The sequence below is a fragment of the Erinaceus europaeus genome, chromosome 7 (genome assembly GCF_950295315.1).
Source record: "Erinaceus europaeus chromosome 7, mEriEur2.1, whole genome shotgun sequence".
Taxonomy (NCBI): domain Eukaryota; kingdom Metazoa; phylum Chordata; class Mammalia; order Eulipotyphla; family Erinaceidae; genus Erinaceus; species Erinaceus europaeus.
In genome coordinates, this window is record NC_080168.1 from 81,764,910 (window position 1) to 81,790,530 (window position 25,621).

At 39.9% G+C, this 25,621-nt stretch overlaps 1 protein-coding gene across 2 annotated transcripts in view; it reads right to left on the reverse strand.

The window, feature by feature from the left end:
* SPRYD7 (SPRY domain containing 7) overlaps positions 1-25,621 on the reverse strand; it is a 45,602-nt gene that overhangs the window by 19,403 nt on the left and 578 nt on the right. For both annotated transcript variants that reach the window (XM_007535063.3, XM_060194868.1), the window contains exons 2-3: positions 12,495-12,611; positions 2,868-3,034 (exon numbers count right to left, since the gene is read on the reverse strand). In XM_007535063.3, the coding sequence (XP_007535125.1) occupies positions 2,868-3,034; positions 12,495-12,611 (284 nt within the window). The remainder of the gene's footprint in view (positions 1-2,867; positions 3,035-12,494; positions 12,612-25,621) is intronic.

Here is a 25,621-nt window from a genome sequence, read left to right on the forward strand (position 1 = left end):
GTAGTCTACTGCTTTGCCATGTATAAGACCCAGGTTCAAGGCCTGCCCCCACTACATTGAAGGAAGCTTTTATGCTGCTCTTGAATACTCCTTTCCCCTTTTCTGCTGCCCTCCCTCCTGCCTCTATCTAAAAATAAAAGAAAAAGAAAAGAAATTATGGGAAATATACTGAACGCATTTAAAAAATATAAGCTTGCATCACTTGGAACAAAATGGATGGAAGATGATTATACTTAGTAAAAAGGTGAAAGGCAACTACTAAATGATTTCACTCATGTGAAATACAGATAGGGCTTAGGAACTTTTGAAGGAAAAAAAAAACGTAACCAAACTGTCTCTCAGACTTTGTGAGAGCTATGGTGGTTATCAGAGGAGGAAAGATGTAAAACTTTGGTGGTAGGTGCAGGGTGAAGTCATAACCCTGTAATCTTACATATTTTTTAAAATTATCTTTATTTATTGAATAGAGACAGCCAGAAATTGAGACGGTAAGTGAAGACAGAGAAGGAAAGAGAAAGAGAGACACCTGAAGCACTGCTTTACCACTTCTAAGCTTTCCCCCTGCAGGTGGGACCTGGGTCCCTGAGTTTTGTAACATGTGCGCTCAACCAGGTATGCCACCACTCGGCTCCTAATCTTACACATTTGTAAACCATTAATTAATAATAAAAATAGTATTTAAAAATAAAATTGGGTTGGGGACTGGCAAGATAGCTCACCTGAAGGGACACCTGTTTTGCCATGTATGTCACTCAGGTTTGAGTCCCTAGTATGCTATGTGGAGTACTACTACTCATGAGAATACATGGGGGAATTTTGGTGTAGTGATGTCTCTCATATTCTCTGCACTTCTCTCTTTCTATCTGAAAAAACTGACCTGGTGTGGTGAAGGTCCAGTGATGACAAAAAATGAAATCTGGTTTTAATGACTTACTAGTGCAACTGTTGTCATACATATAACTAAAACATGTTTACTGTAACTTTTGTTGATAATAATCATTTCTACATTGTCTTATTGTTGGGAACTATCCTTCATTATTTACAGATTCCTTTAACCTTGATACCAGAGCCAAGAATTCAAAATTCTGTGTATAAGGGCACCTTTGCTAAAGGAGAGCCTAGAACTCTGTTCTCAATAGCCTGAACTCAGTGTATACAGTACTTAGAAGACACTATAAGAAAAGAAGTATCTGGTAAGACAGAAAAAAATCTTTAGATTATACTTTCAATAGAGTGAGTTTGGTAAAGACAACTAATTTATCTAGGTGGGAATAAAAACTGAAAAGTCTTAGAGCTGAGAGATCACTCAACAGATAAAAGTGCACAATGTATCATGTAGAAAATCTTGAATTCAATGCCTGGCAGAAGTGGGGGTATCATGAACAGCAGCCACAAGGGAACTCTGTGAATGATGGAGCAGTGATTCTCCCTCTCTCTGTGTCAATCTCTCCTTTCTCCTCATTCTCTCTCTCAAAAAACAATAACAAAAGCAAACAAACCCACCAAGAAATATTAATAATAACCAAAAAAACCCTTTTCTACATTTAAGTTCTGGGACACTGAATTCAATTCTTTTTTTTTTTCTTTTTTCCAGGGTTATCGCTAGGGCTCAGTGCCTTCACTATGAATCCACTGCTCCTAGAGGCCTTTTTTTTTTTTTTTTAAAGATTTTGTTTATTTATTAATGAAAAAGACAGGAAGAGAGAGAAAGAACCAGACATCAACCTGGTATATGTGCTGCTGGGGCTTGAACTCAGGACCTCATGCTTGAGCGTTCAGTGCTTTATCCACTGAAACATCTCCTAGACCACCTCCTGGAGGTCATTTTTTCCACTTTTTTATTTTTTTATATAGGATAGGAGAAGAGAAATTGAGAGGAGAGGGGAAGATAGAAAGATAGAGAGAGGGAGTCGGGCTGTAGCGCAGTGGTTTAAGTGCAGGTGGTACAAAGCACAAGGACCGGCATAAGGATCCCGGTTCGAACCCCGGCTCCCCACCTGCAGGGGAGTCGCTTCACAGGTGGTGAAGCAGGTCTGCAGGTGTCTATCTTTCTCTCCTCCTCTCTGTCTTCCCCTCCTCTCTCCATTTCTCTCTGTCCTATCCAACAACGACAACAACAATAATAACTACAACAATAAAACAAGGGCAACAAAAGGGAATAAATAAATAAAATAAATATTTAAAAAAACAACAAAAAATAAAGATAGAGAGATAGAGAGACAGAGAGAGAGAGAAAGATACCTGCAGACCTGCTTCACCGCTTGTGAAATGACTTCCCTGAAGTGGGGAGCCAGAGCCTCAAACTGGTATCCTTGCGCAGGTCCTAGAGCTTCATACTACATGCGCTTAACCCAGTATACCACCGCATGGCCCCCAGAGTTCAATTCTTTATTGAGTTGTTAAAGTGAAGGAAGTTGAATGAGATTAATAAGGCCAGAGCTCATGATAAAATGTTGTAATTCTTTAACAGAAGCTCATAACAAATGAATATCAACACTCTGTAAGCTAGATCTAGCTGCAAAAATATCTAGTATTTTGGGGTCAGCAACCTTTCTAAATTGTGGGCATGAGAAGCAAAAAATGTTGATCAGCAGCCAACTTGTCATTAATTCTTCTTGAATGAAAACAGGACTCACACTAATTTTCCTGGTCTGTAGCAGCTCTATAAAGGAGAAATCAGTTATGTAAAACAACAGCAACAATATCAAGTGCTCTCTTCAAAAAATGTGCCTCTTCATTAGATCCAATCACAAAACACAATCACCCAAGCAAAACCAGACATACTAATAGCAATTCAAGTATACTAATTTATAGTGGGAGACAACTCAACAACAACAAAAAACAAAAACAAACAAAAAAAAACTCACCACCACATCTCCCTCCTGTGGAAGGTTATTTGCTGGCAGTCTGTTTTTCTCTTCATTGTTGTGGTACAGGGCTCCATCATTTCTCATTACCAAACTGTGTACATCTCGGCCAAGAGGAATCTGGTTCAAGTTAACTTTCTGAGTTGCAACACCAATACCCCAGATTCCTAAAAATATAACAGTTTAAATGTCCCTATTTATTTGTTTTATGGCAGAAGAAGCCAGACAGAAAGAACAGAGCACTGCTTCAGCATACGTGGTTCCAAGGATGAAATCCAGGTTCTAATATTAAGTCCTTTACTCTACTGCAAAGGCACCTCCAGGCCACTCAAAGTTTTTGTGTTTTTTTTTAACAGAGAATACATATTTCTATATGTGTACATGTATAACTATTTACCAAAACAAACTAAATTGGAAGTGTTTTTATCTTGTGTTTCACCTGTAATATGTCAGTGAGATTTGTGTCATACTGACCAGGGTATAACAACCTTGAAAAAAAATGGCCGGGCAGTGGCACAGTGGGTTAGGCGCACGTGGCGCAAAGCCCAGGGACCAGCGTAGGGATCCCGGTTCGAGCCCCCGGCTCCCCACCTGCAGGGGAGTCGCTTCACAGGCGGTGAAGCAGGTCTGCAGGTGTCTTCCCCTCCTCTCTCCATTTCTCTCTGTCCTATCCAACAACAAACAACATCAACAATGGTAATAATAATAACCACAATGAGGCTACAGCAACAAGGGCAACAAAAGGGGGAAAAATGGCCTCCAGGAGTGGTGGATTCATGGTGCAGGCACTGAGCCCAGCAATAACCCTGGAGGGAAAATAAAATGGCCAGATGCCAGGTAGTAATTCATCTGGTAGAGCACACATTTTACAACGTGAAGGACCTGAATTCAAGTCCCCCAATGCCTACCAGTAGGAGGGAGTAGCTTTATAAATGGTAAAATAGTGCTGCGAGTATCTTTCGTACTCCCTGCTTCTCTATCTCTCTCTTCTTTCTATCTCAAATTCTGTCTCTATCAAATAAAAGAAAATTTGGGGGGTAGATAGCATAATGGTTATACAATAAGACTAATAAGCTTGAGGCTCCAGAGTCCCAGGTTCAATCTCCCACTCCACCATAAACAGGCTGGTTAAAAAAAAAAAACAAACAAAAAAAAAACCTCTAATAAATAAAAGAAAAAATAAAAACATGGTTAAAAAATGTATCTTATGGGTACATACATTACTGTGCATGAGGATGCAGGTTGAAGTCCCTACTCCCCACATGCTAGTTCCCTTCCTGTGGGGGAAGCTTCAGAAGCAGTGGAATAGTGCTGCAAGTCTCTCTCTCCCTTTCTCCCTCCTCAATTCTGTCTTTATAAGAAAAAGAGTAGTGACTAGGAGTAATGGAATCATTGTGCAGGCACCAAGCCCTGGTAATAACCTTGGTGTCAAAAAAAAAAATTACAAAAATTCTATGTGGCTACTCACCACTCCATTAAAGCAGTGTCTCTGAAGTGAATGGAGGGGGGAATTCTATTACATACCCTACTGCATCAATATTTTCAACTTTAATCTGTATTATCAAACAAACTAGATCATTCAAGAATCCTTTCAGCATTAAGGGAAAAAAATAACATTTTTAACACTAGAGTATATAATCAAATTATAACAACAGTCACATCGAAGTTTTTTTGTTTGTTTGTTTTAGGAGATGTGAGATAGCTTACCCAGTGGAGAGCATACTTTATCATGTGCAAGGAACTGGGTTCAAGCTTCTGAAACCTGATCGAAGCACCATACATGGCATCAGGGGGTGCTTCACCGATAATACAGTAGTGTATAAATATCTCTCCTCGGGGGTTGGGCAGTAGTGCAGCGGGTTAAGAGCGTGGCGCCAAGTGCAAGGACAGACTTAAGGATCCCGGTTGGAGCCCGTCTGCAGGTGCTCTCCCTCTCTCTGTCTTCCCCTCCTCTCTCCATTTCTCTCTGTCCTGTCCAACAACAAATGACATCAACAACAATAACCACAAGGCTACAACAAGCGCAACAAGGGGGGAAAAAATGGCCTCCAGGAGCAGTGGATTCATGGTGCAGGCATTGAGCCCCAGCAATAACCCTGGTGGCAAAAAAAAAAAAAAAAGAAATATCTCTCCTCTTTTCTCATCTCCTATTTCTCACTCTCTCTGTGTTTCTATTTGAATTAAGATGGGGGGGGGGGAGGGTCCACTGGGAACAGAGGAAACTCTTCCCCAAAGATCTTTGAAAAGTGTTTCATTTGTCAAAACTTCAGCATATTAATCTCTTTCCTTGAAAATAAGTAAATGAAAGAATATTGTCTCTTGAAGTGCCATATTGTCAATAAACCAGCTTTGTTAATTGTTTTTAAATCTTCTTTTAAAATAAGTTTGCCCTCTCTTGTGACAACTCTAGGTGCACAGCCCTCCCCTTGGGAAGGGGGTTGTCTATCCTTTTTGCTATTTCTTTCTTCATTTCTTTAAAGTGTTTGTGTTTGGGGGTATGGGCAATGGGAATGAGGAAAAATTGCATGTTTGTCCTGCCTAGTTTAGTGATATTGAAAATACTAAGTATGAAATGAGATATTTGGCATGCTTCTCTCTCAGAGATCGCATGCCTGCATGCCTTCACATATTCTCTTTTTCTGTCAGGTGCACTTTCAGTCTATTAAACATTTCTTGCTTCACTTTTTTTTTTTTGCCTCCAGGTTTATCACCTGGGCTCAGTGCCTGCACTATGAATCCACTGCTCCTGGAGGCTATTTTTTCCTTTTTGTTGCTCCTGCTATTTATCATTTTTGTTATTATTATTGTTGTTGTATAGGACAGAGAGAAATGGAGAGAGGAGGGAAAGACACAGAGAGGGGAGAGAAAGACAGACACCTGCAGATCTGCTTCACTGCTTGTGAAGCGACCCCCCAGCAGGTGGGGAGCTGGAGGCTTGAACCAGGATCCTTGCATTGGTCCTTGCACTTCTTGCCATGTGTGCTCAACCCATTGCACTAGTGCCCAGCCCCCATCTTGGTTCACTCTTTTTAAAAAAGCAGTTTGCAAACTATAGTATAATCTCTTCAGACATAGCACAATCTTTAAAAAAAAAAAAAGTAGACCCTTGAATTTCAATTTTCAGTTAGAATTGGAACTTGTGAATTGTAGATTTTAAGTGTACTCATGTCACAATGTCATTAAAAACAGGTGACAGGGTTGGGGAGACAGCATAATGGTTATGTAAAAGACTTCCATGCCTGAGGCTCTCAGGTCCCAAGTTCAATCCCCAACACCACCATAAGCCACTGCTAAGCAGTGCTCTGATGAAATAAATAAATAAATAAAATATATATGAACTGTGAGATGGCTCCATGTTTAAGAGTATACCTTACCATGTGTGAAGCCTATGATCAGTGTCTGATCCTGTATAGAAGTACCTGATACCATGGACAGCATCAGGGAGCTTCAGGGGTGGTGAAATAGTTATGCCTCAGTCTTCCCTTTCTTACATTCTCTCTCCCCCCATCCTCTCTCTAAAAACATTGAATAAAAATTTGGTGAGGGAGATGGTTCAGTGACATTGGCATGTACAAGATCCTGTTTGTTCTCCAGCAGAGCATTAAAAAAAAAAGTAGTTTGGGAGGTGGTGCAGTGATAAAGCTTTGGACTCTCAAGCATGAGGTCCCGTGTTCGATTTCCGGCAGCACATGGGCCAGAGTGATGTCTGGTTCTTTCTCTTTCCTCCTTTCTCATAAATAAAATCTTAAAAAAAAAAAAAAAAAAGATACACACACACATATATACATTCACATAGCAATACAATCAAAGTAAAGCACTGGAATAATGTTTAAAATGAATAACTAGGGGCTGGGAAGACATGATATTGGTTCTGTAAAAGACTTTCATGCCTGAGGCTCTGAGGTTCCAGGTTCAATTCCCAGCAGCACCATAAGCCAGGGCCAAGCAGTGCTCTGGGGGTTTTCTCTCCATATCTTTCTATCTCTGTAATTAAATAAATTTTTTAAAAAATGAGTATGTAAAGCACAGTATTAAAGTATGTATTAAAAAATGAAAAAATGGGACTGGGCAGTGGCATACCTGGTTAAGTACACATATTACAATACAAAAGACCTAGGTTCATACCCTAGTCTCCACCACAGAAGCAGCTTTGGGAGCTGTGAAGCAGTGCTACAGGTTGTGTCTCTCTCCTCTTCTATCTCCCCATCTCTCTCAATTTCTGTGTCTCTACCTAGTAAACAAATAAAATGAAAATGTATTAAAGTTGAAACTTAAAAAAATTCTAGCTATTGGGAGTTGGGCGGTAGTGCAGCGGTTAAGCGCACATGGCTCAAAGCACAAAGACCAGTGTATGGAGCCAGGTTCCAGCCCCTGGCTCCCCATCTGAGGGGAGTCGTTTCACAGGCGGTAAAGCAGGTCTGCAGGTGTCTGTCTTTCTCTCCCCCTCTCTGTCTTCCCCTCCTCTCTCCATTTTTCTCTGTCCTATCCAACAATGGTGACATCTATAACAACAACAATAACTACAACAACAATGAAAAACAACAAGGACAACAAAAGGGAAAATAAATAAATATAAATTTTTAAAATTCTAACTATTATCATTACTATTATTTATTAGATTTTTTTTTTAAGTCTACACACTAAATTTAATTTGGTCAGACTTCTACTTCAAGCACAACCTCTAAAAAAATGTAAAATTACCCTCCCTAATTTTTTACATCTACAATGTTTAACAAGTAACACATACCCTGATCAATACAATGGAGAGAAAATTCATAAAATGTAGTATCACTTTAAAATTTATCATATTTATTTATTGGATAGGGACAGCCAGAAATTGAGAGGGAAGGGGGTGATAGACAGGGAGAGAGACAGAGACATATGCAGCACTGCCTCTCCACTTGTGAAGCTTTCCCCCTGCAGATGGGGACCAAGGACTCAAACCTGGGTCCTTGAGCACTGTAACATGTGTGCTCAACCAGGCGTGTAACCACTGGCCCCTAATATCACTTACTTATCCAACTAAGTCGGTGAGTGTGAAAACCAAACCCCTACCACGTTGAAGGAAGCTTTGGTGCTGTAATCTCTTCCACTCACTCTTTCTATCTCTGTTTCAAAAAATAATTACAAAAAAATAATAATAATAATTACATGTTTTGTATTTTACTTTCTTGGCCTCCTAAATAAACTGATGTTATAATGCAGTTCTAGACAGGTTACACAGACTGTCCTATTAGAGTATTGTGCATAATGTAATTCAGTTTGGCTCAACTGCCTCAAGTTTTCAGTGAAAAATTAATGCTACAAACTCCAACAAAGCATTTATCCAAAGTAACATCCTTTATAGATGTTATTTGAAATTTTGTATTAGATTTAAGGTTTATTTGAAAATTTATTTGAAATTTTGTATTAGATTTAAGATTTAATTTTTCTTGAGCAGTGTATTATACTTGAGATCACAGCAGCCAGAGACATTCTGCAAAGTAAACTTATTTAAAAAATGGAATACAGAGGGGCCAGGTGGTGGTGCACCTGGTTAAATACATACATTTTAGTGTACAAGGTCCCAGGTTCAAGCCCCTGGTCCCCACCTGCAGGGGAGGAAGTTTCACGAGTGGTGAAGCAGGGCTGCAGGTGTCTCTCTTTCTCTCTCCCTCTCTATCTGCCCCTACCCTCTTGATTTCTGCTTCTATCCAATAAAGATAATAAAATTGAAAAAAAAAATGGAATAGAGAACAGATTTATATTTATCTATATACTTAAGAAAATCAGTGTTAAATTTAACACGGACAGCAAGCTAACTCACAATAAGATTAGCAAGACGTAATGCACAATGGGTTCAACTGGCGCAGCCCCAGCAGCATGGTAGGTAATAAAGTGCAGCAAAAATTTCCTTATATTGAATAAGAACTCCAGTGACCTCTGAATATATTTGGTGAAGTTAAGGAAAAACTACTGCAGTTAGGAGACTGGTAATCTTCAGACTTCAAAGAATGGCTGCCAGGGACCACAACAGTGAAATATTAGACCTGGAGCCAATAAAATAATAATAATAATAATAATAATAATAATAATAAAAACCTACTAGCTAAGGAAAGAAGTTTTTTTTCAATTTAGTATTATCTTATACAGATATTCAGCATATTATGACTTCACAGAGCTACAAAGATACATGAGTATCGGTAAATGGTGACATCACTTATATTTCAGCATGTAAAGGACAGTTTTAAAAAAATAGGTAGCAAGAAATTCCATGACAGCTCCTGAGACAAATAATTCTCTGTCTTACATCCATTCTAGTCCAGTGATAGCCAGTCTCAATGGCAACAGAGAGTAAAAACATTGATCTACTGTGAGTCAGAAAGTACTGGAAAAGTGACAAAATTGTATGTTATTAAATAACAAAACATATTTAGAGGCTTTATTTAAAAATCTCTTACTGTTCGTTATCAAAGTTATAAGACTGTTTGCATACCAATAGACAGACTGTAAACATAGGAAATTTTTTCATTAAGGAAAGATGGGTTTACTGTAATTTGATCTTTTACAAAAAAACTACTGCAAGTTACTGATAACAGAATTTCTCTTTTACTTTCTTAAGTCTAATTCTCTTGAAAATTGAACCAATGTTTCCACTCCCTCAAGCTAAAGTTCACCTCTCGTCACCTTAGGAAATACCCCTGTTTATTTACTGACCAGAAATACAAATCAAGTAGCACATATTTCCATTTTCTTCTTAGGCTGAAGGTTTCGGCTTCGTTATATTTTACAAGAAAACAGAAGGTTTGCAATGGTCCTGTTGAGTCTTTCATGTCACAGCTGAGGTTTAATGACCGCAGTGGGGCAGTGGAGGAAAAGCAGTAGTGATGCAGAGTCAGACCAGCCCTAGTGCCCTAATCTGACATGGAATCTTTTTCCTGTTTGGCTCGCAGCAGTGTTTCTGGTCAGGTTGCTTCCACCAAACCTGATTGAAGCAGAAGGGTAACAACATGCTCTGGTAAACTCTGTCTCGGGGTGATTCCTTTCAGGCAGAGTTGATCCCTCAATCTGTGGGTTAGGGGGATGACACTGATATGAAGAAAGTTATCTGGGTAGCTCAGGTGTTCACTCAGCCACTGCAGAGGTGTTTCTAACATCGGTTCAATTCCATGAATCACTTGGTTCTTTTTTTCCCCATCTATACACAGAAGGGATTCTTGCATCTTAACGCACAGCCCAAATTTCTCTGCTTCAGTCCCACCGCCTGCCCAGTCTCCAGTTTCACGAGCAGTGGAGCAGTACTACAGGTATCTCCCTTTCTCTCTATCTTCTCCCCTCTCAATTTCTCTGTCTCTGTCTGATATATTTTGAAAGGGATATAGCGGAATCCATTTTCTTCTGCTGGATATTCCATGAGTTTTCGATTGATGGCCCAGAACTGGTCAAACTTATCGTTCTGCAGTCCCATCCAGAGCTGCTTGTGATCTTTCTTCTGCATCTCATTGATTACTTGACTTTCATGCTTTAGTGCATCAGCTTCTTTCACACAGGACATAAATTGAGCTTCTACTGCATCCTTAGATGGACAGTGCAAAAGGTCCTTTTCTGGAAAACTCTTAAAATGTACAGTGATGTTCCAAGGAAGAGCAGAACTTGATGCGAGGAGGTCAAAGAGCAAACCAATTGGATAATGCCTGCAGCGCCGCCTTCTCCTCGGGCTGCCAGTGCCGCTGCAGGCGCTCAGGTCCCATTGAGGACGGGGCAGCGGCGCAGAGCGATCGCACAGTCAGGAAGCCCCCCGCCGCCCCTAATTCATTTTTTTAAAAATTATGTTTATTATTGCAGAGACAGCCAGAAATCGAGAGGGTAGGGGGAAATAGAGAGGATGAGAGACAAAGAGAGACATTTGCAGCACTGCTTCACCACTCACGAAGTTTTCCTCTTGCAGATGGGATCAAAGGTGCTCAAACGTAGGTCTTTGAGCATTGTAACATGTGTGCTCAACCAGGTGCATCACCACCTGGTCCCAGTAGGCTTATTTCACTGTAGTTAGCATATCCTGTACCTATTTTACTCACATAGTATTTTATTAGAATTTTCTTTGTAATAGAGCTTTTAAAATACTTCCTTGTGCACAAGTTAACTAATAATCATAGTACACAGAATGGCTATATAATTCAAGAAATTAGATAATTTATTTTTATTTATTTATTTATTGCCTCCAGGGTTATTGCTGGGGCTTGGTGACTGCACCATGAATCCACTACTCCTGGAGACTATTTTTTCTCCTTTCGTTACACTTGTTGTTTATCATTGTTGTTATTGTTGTCATTGTTGTTGGATAGGACAGAAAAATCGAGAGAGGATGGGAAGACAGAAGGGGAGAAAGACACTTGCAGACCTGCTTCACTGCTTGTGAAGCAACCCCCCTGTAGCTGGGAAGCCGAGGCCTCAAACCTGGATCCTTACGCCGGTCCTTGCGCTTTGTGCCATGTGCGCATTGAACCATGTCTACTTAACCCACTGTGTTACTGCCCAGTCCCACCCAAATTCCATATTTTTAAAAAGAAGTATATAGACTTCTACTTACATTCCTAAGCCTGCTGATTGTTTCAGAAGACACGCATCAAGTTACCTTACCAAGAATTAAAAAGAAAACTCAGAATTGAGACAACAAAATAGCTCATTTGTATTTCACACCTGTATTACCAGGCTGACAACCCAAGTTTGAGCTCAGCCCTTGTTCTCCACCACATTAGAGGAAGCTTCAGTGCTATGGTTATCTTCCCTCCCCCCACCAAGGCCCTCCTCTTATCTGGAAAAAGTTGATCCAGAGCAGTGACGCTTTGGTGATGACAAAAAAAGAAAACTCCAAATCATAAGACTGATTTAATCCTAACATAAAATAGCAAGCTTATTTATCGGTCTAGGAAGTGGTGCAATGGATAAAATGTTAGACTCTTGCTTGAGGTCCTGAGTTAGATCCTAAGCAGCACATGTATCAGAGTGATGTCTGGTTCTTTCTCCTCCTAGCTCTCTCATTAATAAAGAAAATCTTTTAAAGAAATAGCAAAAGTTTATACCTTATTAACTAACCTACCCCATATACTCTGTCTTTAAAACACTTTCATACAAACAGTAGGAACAATAGCTCCTGGGAGTCAGGCAGTAGCGCAGCTGGTTAAGCGCACGTGGTACAAAGTGCAAGGACCAGCATTAAGGATCCTGGTTCAAGCCCCCAGATCCCCACCTACAGGGGAGTTGCTTCACAGGTGGTGAAGCAGGTCTGCAGGTCTTTCTCTCCCCCCCTCTGTATTCCTCTTCTCTCTCCATTTCTCTCTGTCCTATCCAACAACGACATCAATAATAACTACAATAAAAAACAACAAAGGCAACAAAAGGGAAAATAAATAAAAAAAGCAACAATAGCTCCTGAAATCCCATTTTGTAGATGAGAAAACAGAACTTAATTTAACTAAATTAACTAACTTTAAAAATGACATGAGGCAAGATATAAAAGCAGGCATTAGTAAGTTGAGGTTTAGTGCTTTCCTACTGCCACATTAACAGTTTTCATATGCTGAAAATTAGTCTTAATAATAAACAGAAAAATCAGGGCTTTTAATAGTAAGGTATGATTATACCTACCTGTGGACTGGATTTTGAATTCAAAGTAACTTTTGTTTTGATGTAAAGGTGCACTTGCTAAACAACCTCCTGTTCCACATATTCTTCTTCCATTTTTTACAATGACAACATCTGTTCCTAAAAAATATAGAGATTCTGTGTTAAAGTCTTGCATTTTCTTTTCTTTTTAGATATTTATTTATTTATTTATTCCCCTTTGTTGCTCTTGTTTTATTGTTGTAGTTATTATTGTTGTCGTTGTTGTTGGATAGGACAGAGAGAAATGGAGAGAGGAGGGGAAGACAGAGAGGGGGAGAGAAAGATAGACACCTGCAGACCTGCTTCACCGCCTGTGAAGTAACTCCTCTGCAGGTGGGGAGCCGGGGGCTCCAACCCGGATCCTTAAGCCGGTCCTTGCGCTTTGCACTACATGCGTTTAACTCGCTGCGCTACCGCCCGACTCCCTGCATTTTCTTTTTAAAATTACTATTTGATTTTATGTTTTATTAGGAAAATAGTGATGTACAAGATAGCTGTTATCATGTGGGTACAATTTCTCATCCTTCCATGAAAGTTTTGCATTTTCTTATCCAATAATTAAGATAAATTTTTGTATAAACTTTATTTGTTTTACTTTAATGAGAGAGAAACCAGAGACACAGAAACCAGAGCATTACTCAGCTCTGGCTTATGGTGGCACAAAGGACTGAGCCTGGGCCTTTGGAGCCTCAAGCATGAAAGTCTTTTTTCATATCACCCTTGCACAAAAATCAAAGTGTTTTACTTTTAAATCTTCATCCTCAAAATATAGGTATGTTATGTGTACTTTGAAGTATAAGATTGCCGACCTAGTGTACCAGTTCTGCACATAGGCCTTCATGCCTGAGGCAGCAGAGCATTGAGTGCAAATCCCAGTGTCAGCAGAAGCAGAGGTTCATCCCCTGGTAAAGGAAAAAAAAAAAAAGACTGGGGGCTTGGTGGTAGCACACAAGGTTAAGTTCACATAGTACAAAGCACAAGGACTCACACAAGGATCCAGATTGGAGCCCCTGACTCCCCACCTTAAGGGGTCGCTTCACAAGTGGTGAAGCAGGTCTTCTCTCTCTCCCTCCATCTTCTCCTCCTCTTTCAATTTCTCTGTCCTACCCCCCCCCCAAAAAAAAAAAAAAGGCCACAGAGCAGTGGGTTTGTGGCACCAAGCCCCAGTGATGATAACTATGGAGGCAAAAATAAATAAATAAATAAAAATAAAAAATGAAGTATAAAAAGACTTAAACATTATTTAAAATACTTATGTAACTAGTCTTCCTGAGAACATTTATATTTAATATTAACTTAAAACTAAACATTTTGTTTAGCCAAATAAATTGTAACAAATCTGAATTATACTAATCTCTCTAATTTTTAGTCAATAAATCAAGTTGATGATTTCTTAAGTCTCTTAGATAAAAACATTAGCAATTAAAAGAAACTCTGTGCAGTGCTTTGTCATGACCACAATCCAGGTTTGAACCTAGGCCCCGTCTGCATCGAAGGAAGCTTCCTTACTGTGGTCAATTTCACTCTCTCTGCCTCCCTGTCCCTATCTAAATGTAAATAAATAGAAGAAACTTTGGCAAACAGGCACAATTTAAAATTCAGTCCAGGGCTAAAAAGACTGCATAATGGTTATGCAAATCCAAGTGAATTACAACAATCTACTAAAAACTGGTTATAAGGTACAAGGTACTGTGCTAGTGTACTAGTCAAGTAGGAAGTAAAAATAGCATGGAATATAGAATGAAATACCTATGTGGTTTTTTAAAATTAATTAATTAATTAATTAATTAATTTTCCCTTTTGTTGCCCTTGTTGTTTATCATTGTTGTATTGGTGTAGCTGTTGGATAGGACTGAGCTACCTCCTGACTCCCGGAATAGCTATGTTATTGAAGTAGGTGATTCTGAAAAAATGCTAGTTTTCAGATCTTTAAAATCTTTATGGTACCTCTGGCCCCCTTCATTCTCTTTTCTACCAGTCCACTGTTCAATGAACATATTTGTGATTATAAAAAAAAAAATCTTTATGGGGGAGTTGGGTGGTAGCGCAGTGGGTTAAGCACAGGTGGTGCAAAGTGCAAGGACCAGCATAAGGAGCCCTGTTCCAGCCCCCCGCTCCCCACCTATAGGGGAGTCACTTCACAGGTGGTGAAGCAGGTCTGCAGGTGTCTATCTTTCTCTCCCCCTCTCTGTCTTCCCCTCCTCTCTCCATTCTATCTAACAACAATGACATCAACAATAATAGTAACTACAACAATAAAACAACAAGGGCAATGAAAGGGAACAAATAAATATTAAAAAAAATCTTTATGGAAATTACTGTCAGTCATATTGTAAATATAAACCAAGTCTCTTTAAAAATTTTTTATACTTAATTTATTCCCTTTTGCTGTCCTTGTTTTATTGTTGTAGTTATTATTGATGTTGTTGTTGGATAGGACAGAGAGAAATAGAGAGAGGAGGGAAAGACAGAGAGGGGGAGAGAAAGACAGACACCTGCAGACCTGCTTCACTGCTTGTGAAGCAACTCCCCTGCAGATGGGGAGCGGGGGGGGGGGGGGGGGGGGGGGGGGCTGGAACCGGAATCCTTACGCTGGTCCTTGCGCTTTGCGCCACCTGCGCTTAACCCACTGAGCTACCGCCGGACTCCCATAAACCAAGTCTTAACATCATTAAAGGTACCTTACTCTCAGAGCCTCAGGCTTATATTTTATTTTATTTTATTTATTCTTTTAGTCCAGAACACTGCTTGGTTCTGGCTTACAGTGGGGCTGGGGATTGAACTTTGGACCTCAGAGCCTAAGGCTTGAAAGGCTTTTGCACGACCATTATGTTATCTCCCCAGCCCAAGCTACCTTACTCTCAAAGAAAATTTCAGTTGCACACTGATAAGATTTGGCAGTGAAAAACTGTCTCCTGATAATGTTGCTCCAAAATTTTTAACATATCTTCATTTAGGAAAGCATGTATATCAGGGAGCATAGAGAGACTTAACAAAAGTATAATATGCAAAGTTTTCCCATAACACAAGAGCTATGGTGAATATTACCATTTCATTGGTAATAAGTGCAAAAGTCAAACAGATATGACTATTAGAACTTTATAGATTCCTCCACAGCAAGATAAAGCTAAAGCACAATAACAGGTACTTACAGAGAGGCAGTTCTCTCTTTTACTTCCTATTGAATTCACAATTAAAAGTTATTTTGGGGGAGTCTGGCGGTAGGGCAGCGGGTTAAGCCCATGAGGTGCAAAGCGCAAGGACCAGTGTAAGGACCCCGGTTCAAGCCCCTGGCTCCCCACCTGCAGGGGAGTCCCTTCACAGGCGGTGCAACAGGTCTGCAGGTGTCTCTCTGTCTCTCTTCCTCTCTATCTCCTCCTTCTCTCTCAATTTCTCTGTCTCTATCCAATAATAAGAAAAAAATTGGAAAAAAAAGTTATTTGGGGGTAAGTACGTAAGAATTACGCAAAATTTTCAGATTCTATCACAATTCTAATTTTTTTTTTTAATTAAAGATATAGAAACACACACACAGAAACCACTCTGTAACTCTGGCTTATGGTGGTGCTGGGGACTGAGCCTGGGACCTAGGAACCTTAAGCATTAAACTCTTTTGCATAACCATTATGCTATCTCCCCAGTCCTCTATCACAATTCTAAACTTATGGAAAATATCCTATTGTTACTAAAATTCTTTAACATCCATTTTTTTCTAGTTATGAAATCTGAAATCTTTTGGAAAATAACTGATCAGTTCTCTGGTAATTACATGAAAAAACAAAACAAAAAACTAGACCTCTCAATATAAGCCAGAAATACAAGACACCCATGGCTCAAAACTCTTAAAACTGAAGCAAACTACAATGGTGAATTTAAAATGAAAATGTTGCAACTAATCTTGATGTTAGGAACATACTCCTTTCAAGAACACAAGAATCCTTTTATAAACTACAAAAGGGAATGTAACTGTAGTAAATTATCAATATAAAAATGAAACAATGTAAAAACTGAGCTTATTCTTTAAAATCAGTCTGTCTATGACCTTTCCTTTTTTTTTTTTAAATTAGACAGAGACAGAGAAATTGGGAAGGGAGAGGAAGATAAGAGAGAGAATGAGGCAGAGAGACACCTGCAACCCAGCTTTACCACTCATGAAGCTTTCTCCCTGCAGATGGGGACCAGGGGCTTGAACCTAGGTGTTTGTGCACTGTAACATGTGCTTAACCAGATGTGCCACCACCTGGCCCCTCTATGACTTTTCTATAAACAAGTGATGTCTACAGAGAACATGAACTGTCTCATGCTTGAGGCTCTGAAATCCCAGTTTCAATCCCCTACATGACCATAAGCCAGTGCTCTGGTAAAAATAAGTAAATAATAAAATAGAAAGAACATGAACATGAACATCACATTGGTTGAATATATGTATACCTATATATCATACACACACATATATGGCAGTCATGACAAAGTACATGTCAATCTGACAGAGCTAAGGCTGCAATTAAGAAAGAGTGGTAACACCGGCCAGGTTATGGTGCACTTATCTGGGTGTACATGTTATAGTGCTCAAGGATTCAGGTCAAGTTGAAGCTTCACATATGGTAAAGCAGTGCTGCAGGTATCTCATTTTCTCTCTCCTATCTCCCTCTCCCCTCTCAATTTCCCTGTCTCTATTCAATAAATAAATAAATAAACAATTTATCTTTTAAAATATTTTATTTTTTTGATTTTTAATACATTATCTTTATTTGATAGAGACAGCCAGAAATTGAGAGGAAGGGGGAAATAGAAAGGGAAAGAGACAGAGACACCTATAGCACTGCTTCACCACTCTTGAAGCTTTCCTCCAGCAGGTGGGGACCTGGGGCTTGAACCTAGGTCCTTGCACACTGTAATATATGTGCTCAACCAGGTGTGCCACCACCCAGCTCCCTAAAAATAAAAGAAAAAATTAAGAGTGGTAAGAAGGGACAAGTAGAGTATGAGGAATAAGTCTGGGTGTGCCTAAAACTGATGATGAAACAACAATTAAGGGGAGTTGGGCGGTAGCACAGCGGGTCAAGCGCACATGGTGCAAAGCGCAAGGACCGGAGTAAGGATCCCTGTTCTAGCCCCCGGCTCCCCACCTGCAGGGAAGTCGTTTCACAGGTAGTGAAGCAAATTTACAGGTGTCTATCTTTCTCCCTCCCTCCCCCGTACCCCCCACCTTCCCCTCCTTTCTCCATTTCTCTCTGTCCTATCCAACAACGAGACATCAACAACTACAACAACAAAACAATAAGGGCAACAAAAAGGAAAATAAATAATAATTATAATAAGTGTTTTTAAAAAAGAAACAACAATTAAGGATGCTAAGTTACAAATTGGAAGAATATAAAAAATACTGTTGTGGGCTAGGGAGATAGCATAATGGTGATACAAAAGATTCTCATGCCTGAGGCTCTGAGGTCTTCGATTTAATCTCCAGCACTACCATAAGCTAGAGCTGAGCAGTGCTCTAGTCTTTCTCCCATTGAAATAATAATAATTAGTAGTTCAGGAGGTGGTGCAGTGGATAAAGCATTAGATTCTCAAGCATGAGGTCTGTAGTTCAAACCTCAGCAGCACATGTACCAGAGTGATTCTGGTTCTTTTTTTTTAAATTTTTTAAAAATATTTTTATTTATTTATTCCCTTTTGTTGCCCTTGTTGAGCTTAGTGCCTCGTGCGCCTATCCCGCTGCGCTACCGCCCGACTCCCTCTTTCTCTTTCCTTCTATTTTTCTCATGAATAAGTAAAATTTTAAATAAATAAATAAATAAATAAATAAATGGAGTTGGGCAGTAGCGCAGCGGGTTAAGCGCATGTGGCACAAAGCACAGGGACTGGCATAAGGATCCCGGTTCAAGCCCCAGCTCCCCACCTACAGGGGAGTTGCTTCACAGGTGGTAAAGCAGGTCTGCAGGTGTCTATCTTTCTCTCCCCCTCTCTGTCTTCCCCTCCTCTCTCCATTTCTCTCTGCCCTAACAACGACAACATCAATAACAACAGTAATAACTACAACAACAACAACAACAAAAAGAGGGCAACAAAGGGAAAATAAATAAATAAATAAAAAACCACCTGCATGGGGAGTTGCTTCACAGGCAGTAAAGCAGATCTGCAGATGTCTTTCTCTCTCTCCCCTTGTCTTCCCCTCCTCTCTCCATTTCTCTCTGTCCTATCCAACAACGATGACAACAATAATAACTACAACAATAAAACAAGGGCAACAAAATAGAATAAATTTTTAAAAACCTTTAAAATAATAAATACATAATATTGTGATTATTAATGAAAAAAGTTATTAAATTATTAAATATTGGAAAGGGGAAAAGACAAGTTATTGGCAATATTAAGTCTTTCCTGAAGTTCTGTCTCTGCTTTACTCAGTTACATGAACTGAGTAAATAAATAAATTTAAATAAGTAAATAAATTTTCTTAACTGTTTAGACAATTCTAAGTTGTAGTCTTTACTACCCATAACTATAAGCTTACTAAGTGAAACACTTTCTGTGTTTTTATTTCTAAAAGATGTTATTTATGTATTTATTTATCAACACAAAATAAAAGAAAGAGGGAGTCGAGTGGTAGTGCAGTGGGTTATCGCATGTGGCGCAAAGTGCAAGGACCAGTGTAAGAAGCCCGTTCAAGCCCCTGGCTCTCCACCTGCAGGTGAGTTGCTTCACAGGCGATGAAGCAGGTCTGCAGGTGTCTATCTTTCTCTCCCCGTCTTCCCCTCCTCTCTCCATTTCTCTCTGTCCTATACAACAACAACGACATCAATAATAACTACAACAATAAAACAACAATGGCAACAAAAGGAAATAAATAAATAAAAAGTTAAAAAAAAAAGATAAAGAAAGAACCAAAGCATCACTCTAGCACATGGCATGCAGGAAATCGGACTTGGAACCTCATGTTTCCAAGCTCAGCACCCATCTCATTCTGCCATTTTCCAGGTCCCTCCTAAATGTTCGAAAATATTTTTTTTATTTTTTAAAGATTTTCTTTTTTTAAGATTTTATTTATGAAAAAGATAGGAGAGAGAAAGAACAAGACATCACCCTGGTACATGTGCTGCCGGAGATCGAACTCAGGACCTCATGCTTGAGAGTCTAATACTTTATCCACTACACCACCTCCCGGGCCACTCTTTTTTCTTTTTTTATAGAAATATTTTATTGTTTAATTTTTTTAATTATCTTTATTTATTTATTGGATAGAGACAGCTAGAAATCGAGAAGGCAGGGGGAGATAGGGAGAGAGACAGAGAGACACCTGAAGCCCTGCTTCACCACTCATGAAGCTTTCCCCTGCAGGGAAAACCCCCTGGGGATTTGAACCTGGGTCCTTGCACACTATAACATGTGCACTCAACCAAGTATGCCACCACCTGGCCCTGTCTAAAATATTTTAATAACAAACTTCTAAGATAGTTTGTTATCTAGAATATCATCTCAAGGTATCAAGTTAATGGAAATATCTGAAGATACTCAAAATGGTTCATCTGAGTAAACAGAGTCAACTCTGAGCATAGTATTATTCTCTTTATTTCTTTTCATAATACGTATTTATTATTTATTTTGACATGACAGCGAGAAATTGAGAAGGAATAAGGAGATAGGGAGGGAGAGAGAAAAAGACACCTGGGGGCCAGGTGGTGACATACCTGGTTAAGCACACCTATTACAGTGTGCAAGGACTTGGGTTAAACCCCTTAGTCCCCACCCACAGGGGGGAAATTTCATGAGTGGTAAAGCAGGGCTGCAGTTGTCTCTCTCCCTTCCTATTTCCCTCTCCCATCTCATTTTCTCTCTGTCTCTAACCAATAATAAATAAATGTATGAAAATATTAAAAAAAAAAAAAGAGAGAGAGAGAGACACCTGCAGCCCTGCTTTACCACTTTTGAAGCATCCATCCTGCAGGTGGGGACCTGGGGCTTGAACCCGGGTCCTTGTACACTGTCACATGTGCACTCAACCATGTGAACCACCACCTGGCCCTATTCTCTTTATTCCAATGTAATTTCTTCCTTCCTTCCTTCCTTCCTTCCTTCCTTCCTTCCTTTCTTTCTCTTTCTTCCTTTCTTTTTATTTATGAAAAAGATAGGAGGAGAGAGAAAGAACCAGACATCACTCTGGCACATGTGCTGCCGGGGATTGAACTCAGGACCTCATGCTTGAGAGTCCAAAGCTTTATTACTGTGTCACCTCCTGGACCACTCAATGTGATTTCTTTTACCCAAAATCTTCTGCTAAGGACTGTAATATTTATATAAAAAGATGTACATACTCAGAGAATATTCTGGAGTATTTGTCAGTCACAGGGAAATTATTACTTTTTATTCTATTTGACTTTTTAATGTCAAATGTATCCTATATTTGGGTCTGAAAAAAAGTGTGGAAGTACATTTAGCATACAATAACCCAGGGCTAGGCAGCGGCACACCTCGTTAAGTGTTCACATTACAGTGCACAAGAACCCAAGTTCAAGCCCATAGTCCCCCACCTGCCGGAGGAAAGCTTCCTGAGTGGTGAAATAGGGTTGCAGGTGTCTCTGTCTCTCCCCCTCTCTATCTTCCTCTTCCTCTTGATTTCTGGCTGTCTCTATCCAATAAATAAATAAAGATATTAAAAAAATAGAATAATCCAGGGCCAGGTGGTGGCGCACCTGGTTGAGTGCACATGTTACAGTGTGCAAGGATCTGGGTTCGAGCCCCCTAGTCCCCACCTGCAGGGGGAAAGCTTTGTGAGTGGTGAAGCAGTGTTGCAGGTGTCTATCTTTCCCTCTCTATCAATCCCTTCCCTCTCAAATTTCTGACTGTCTCTATACAATAAATAAAAGATAATTTAAAAAATTTTAATAAAAAATTTAAAAAATAGAATAATCCACAAAAGTATACTAGTTGAGATAATTTAGTAGGAAATCTCTTCTTCATCTTCTTCTAGAACAATACTCCATAAGCATGTAACTACACATTGGGGAGAAGTTTAAGGACAGAATAATAAAGTAGTGAAAGAGAGTAGAGGAAGAATGTTAGAGGAGACATTCCCTGACCATTTGAAATTCCAATGACAGGAGGCCAAGTGGTGGCACACCTGACTGAACACACTCATTATAGTGTCAAAGAACTGGGTTCAACTTTCAGAAGGCTAGAAGTGGACCTTCCCTAAGACCCTACAATTCCTCTCCTGGGGATATATCCTAAGGAACCAAACATACCCACCCAAAAAGACTGTGTATGGCTATGTTCATAGCAGCACAGTTTGTAATAACCAAAACCTGGAAGCAACCCAGGTGTCCAACAGATGATTGGCTATATACACAATGGAATACTCATTAAAAATGGTGAATTAAGAGTCTACTAGGAATTTCAAGAGAGATCACCTGGGACTGCAACAAGACAGGACTAGAACTACTTTGGGAACCCACCAAATCACCAGAGCTTCCAGAGACCACAACTCTACCCAGATTTCCAGCTCTACCTAGTTGAGAAACTTCTCTAAAGAACAATATCAAAGTTCACCTGAGACTGCAACAAGACAAGACTGGCACTATTTAGGGAACCCACCAAGTCACGATGAGTGAAAACACATGTGGCTCATGGACAGAGAGGAGCCTAAGGAGAGATTCCTGGAGTTAAATCCCTTATCTATTTCCGAGCAGCTGTTAACAGTCTGGCAGTTTGCCAGTTGAGGAGCCACCTCCAGTCTGTTTTACCAACAAAAAGACTGCTCAAGGGAGGAGAGGACTCCCCTAACACTCACCAAATGTAACTGTGAGTCTCCATTGCTACTGCGTTCAGAGGCTGGAGCAGGAGGTGGGAGGCTCTGTGCTGACATCAGGGGGCAGAAAACTGACCAGGAAACTTAGGAGAAGATCTACACCCTGATGGTCTATCAGTGGGGCTGTATAGTGGGATCTAAGTATAAAGAAAGGATGCTGAAGGCTGCAAGAGAAAAAAAAAGAATCACTTACAGAGGAAAACCCCTAAGATTAGCAGCAGATTTCTCCACACCACACTAATGGCCAGAAGAGAATGGCAAGATATATATCAAGCTCTCAATGAGAAAGGCTTTCAACCAAGACTACTGTATCCTACTAGACTGTCATTCAGACTAGATGGAGGCATAAACTCCTTCTCTGACAATCAACAATCACCAAGCTTGCCCTGAAAGAAGCTCTGAAAGGTCTCCTATAAACAATCAAATCACCATAAACAATATACCATTAACCTATAAACAATCAAATCACCACTCTAAAAATCTACAATAATGGCATTAAAATATCTTCAAATTTTTTATTATATTTATTTATTTATTGGATAGTGGCAGCCAGAAATCAAGAGGGAAGGGGGGATAGAGAGGAAGGAAGACAGAGAGACACCACACCACTGCTTCACCACTCATGAAGCTTTCCCCCTGCAGATGGGGACCAGGGATTCAAACCTGGATCCTTGTGCATTATAGTATGTGCACTCAACCAGGTGCGCCACCACCGCCCCCCCCGCGCATTAAAATATCTTCATTCTATAATATCAATAAATGTCAATGGCCTGAATTCATCTACTAAAAGGCACAGAGTAGGAAGATGGATCAGAAAACACAACACAACCATATGTTGTCTGCAGGAATCCCACCTAACTCAGCAAGACAAACACAGACTCAAAGTGAAAGGATGGAAAACTACCATACAAGCCACAAAAAAAATGGGGAGGAGGGGAGAGGAGCAGGAACAGCTATGCTCACATCTGACATGATAGACCTTAAAATAAATAAAATTTTTAAAGATAAGGATGGACATTACTTAGTGCTAAGAAGATCGATCAATCAAGAGGATTTAATGATTATCAACATCTGTGCACCCAAGGAGAGGCCATCTAAATACATCAAATATCTACTGAAAGAGCTATAGAAATATATTAACAGCAACATAGTAATAGTAGCAGACTTCAACATCTTACTCTCTCAACTTGATAGATCATCCAGGCAGAAAATCAATAAAGAAATTAGGGAGCTAAATTAAGAGATATAGAAACTAGAACTATTGGTCATTTTCAGAGTAAAAATGGTGATTTCAGCCCATCCTGGATGGAGCTTGAAGAAATCATGTTAAGTCAAAAACAGAAGGATGAATACAGGATGATCTCATTCACAGGCAGAAGATGAAAAACAAGATCAGAAGAGAAAACACTAAGCAGAACTTGGACTGGAGTTGGTGTATTGCACCAAAGTAAAAGACTCTGGGGTCTTTTACTTTGTGGGGGGAGGGTGAAAGAGTTCAGGTCCTAGAACAGGATGGCAGAGAACCTAGTGGGGGTTGTACTGTGTGGAAAAATGAGAAATGTTATGCATGTACAAATTATTGTACTGACTTTCAACTGTAAAACATTAGTCCCCCAATCAAAAAATAAAGTTATGCTGCTATGAAAAAAAAAATGGTGAACTCACCCTCTTCACCTCATCTTGGATGGAGCTTGAAGGAATCATGTTAAGCGAAATATGTCAGAAAGAGAAGGATGAATGTGGGATGATCCCACTCATGGACAGAAGTTGAAAAACAAGATCAGAAGCAAAAACACAAAGCAGAACTTAAGACTGAATTTTGTGTATTGCACCAATAAAAACCTGTGGTGGGGGTTAAGTGTTCAGTTCCTGATGATAGCAGAGGACGACTTAGATGGGGGGTGGGGGGTTAGAGTGCTAGTTCAAAAACAGAAATGTGGGTAGAAGTAGATAACATAATGGTTATGCAAAGAGACTTTCATGCCTGGGACTCCAAGGTCCCAGGTTCAATCTCTCACACCATCATGGACCAGAGCTGATCAGTGCTCTAGTTAAAAAACAAAAAGAAAACTGAGAAATGTTATATGTGTATGTAGCAACTACTGTATTTTACTGTTGGGTGTAAACCATTAATCCCCCCCCAATAAAGGGGGGGATCAGAAATAAAGAACCAGGTGTAAGAGGATGGTTTCAATCCACTGGTATCTGGGTTTTGGGCCCAGCATGCTTCCACTCAGCCACTCTGCTAGATGCTACACCTGTGTCACTGTTTTCAGTAACATCACTTCCCCTTTGCAGATGACTGTGTGCTTTTTTTTTTTAATGTTTTTTATATTTATTTTCCCTTTTGTTGCCCTTTTATTGTTGTATTGTTGTTGTTATTGATGTCACTGTTGTTGGATAGGACAGAGAAAAATGGAGAGGGGAGGGGAAGACAGGGGGAGAGAAAGACACCTGCAGACCAGCTTCACCGCCTGTGAAGCGACTCCCCTGCAGCTGGCGAGCGGGAGCTCGAACCTGGATCCTTATGCCGGCCCTTGCGCTTTGTGCCACATGCGCTTAACCTGCTGCGCTACCGCCCAACCCCCTGCGCTGTCTTTTCTATCTCCTTTCCTGCTGTCCCCAGGCAGTCATTCCTAGATTCTACTCAGCTGTGCACTGTTTAATCCTCCAAACAACACCCATACTTGGAGATTTTTGCTCAGTGTCACCACCAGATAATAGCTGTGTTAAGCATAACGACTGTTCCGTCCCCCAAATAAATGCATAAATAAATAAATCTCACAAAAAAAGAAAAAGAAAAAGAAAAAGAAAAAGAAAAAGAAAGAAAGAACCGAGCTCAGCGTCCCCACCTTCAGGAGGAAGCTTCACAAGTGGTAAAACAGTGCTGCAGGTGTCTCTATCTTCCCCTTCCCTCTCAATTTCTCTGTCTCTATCCTAACAGATAAAATAGCTCCCCCTTCCCTCTCAATTTCCATCTTTATCCTAAATAAATAAAATGTATGTATTTAAAAAGATGAAATCCCAAGGGAAAAAAAAAACATAGCTGCAAAAGAACTAAGTGCTGTGATATTTTGCAACATCAGGGCCTGTTGCAAAGAGGCCTGTCAGTGGACATTCCAGCATCTCTAACCGTGACTAAGGCGGAGGAGGGTAATGCAGGCTTTCTGTTGACATGACAGGTGAAACTTGGGGCTTCTGCAAAAAGCTTTTGTTTTTGACTTTCAGGAGGGAAGAGGAGAAATCGCTACCAAAGAAACGAACTTCCTTTTAGAGACGATGGGGCTACAGAGAAAAC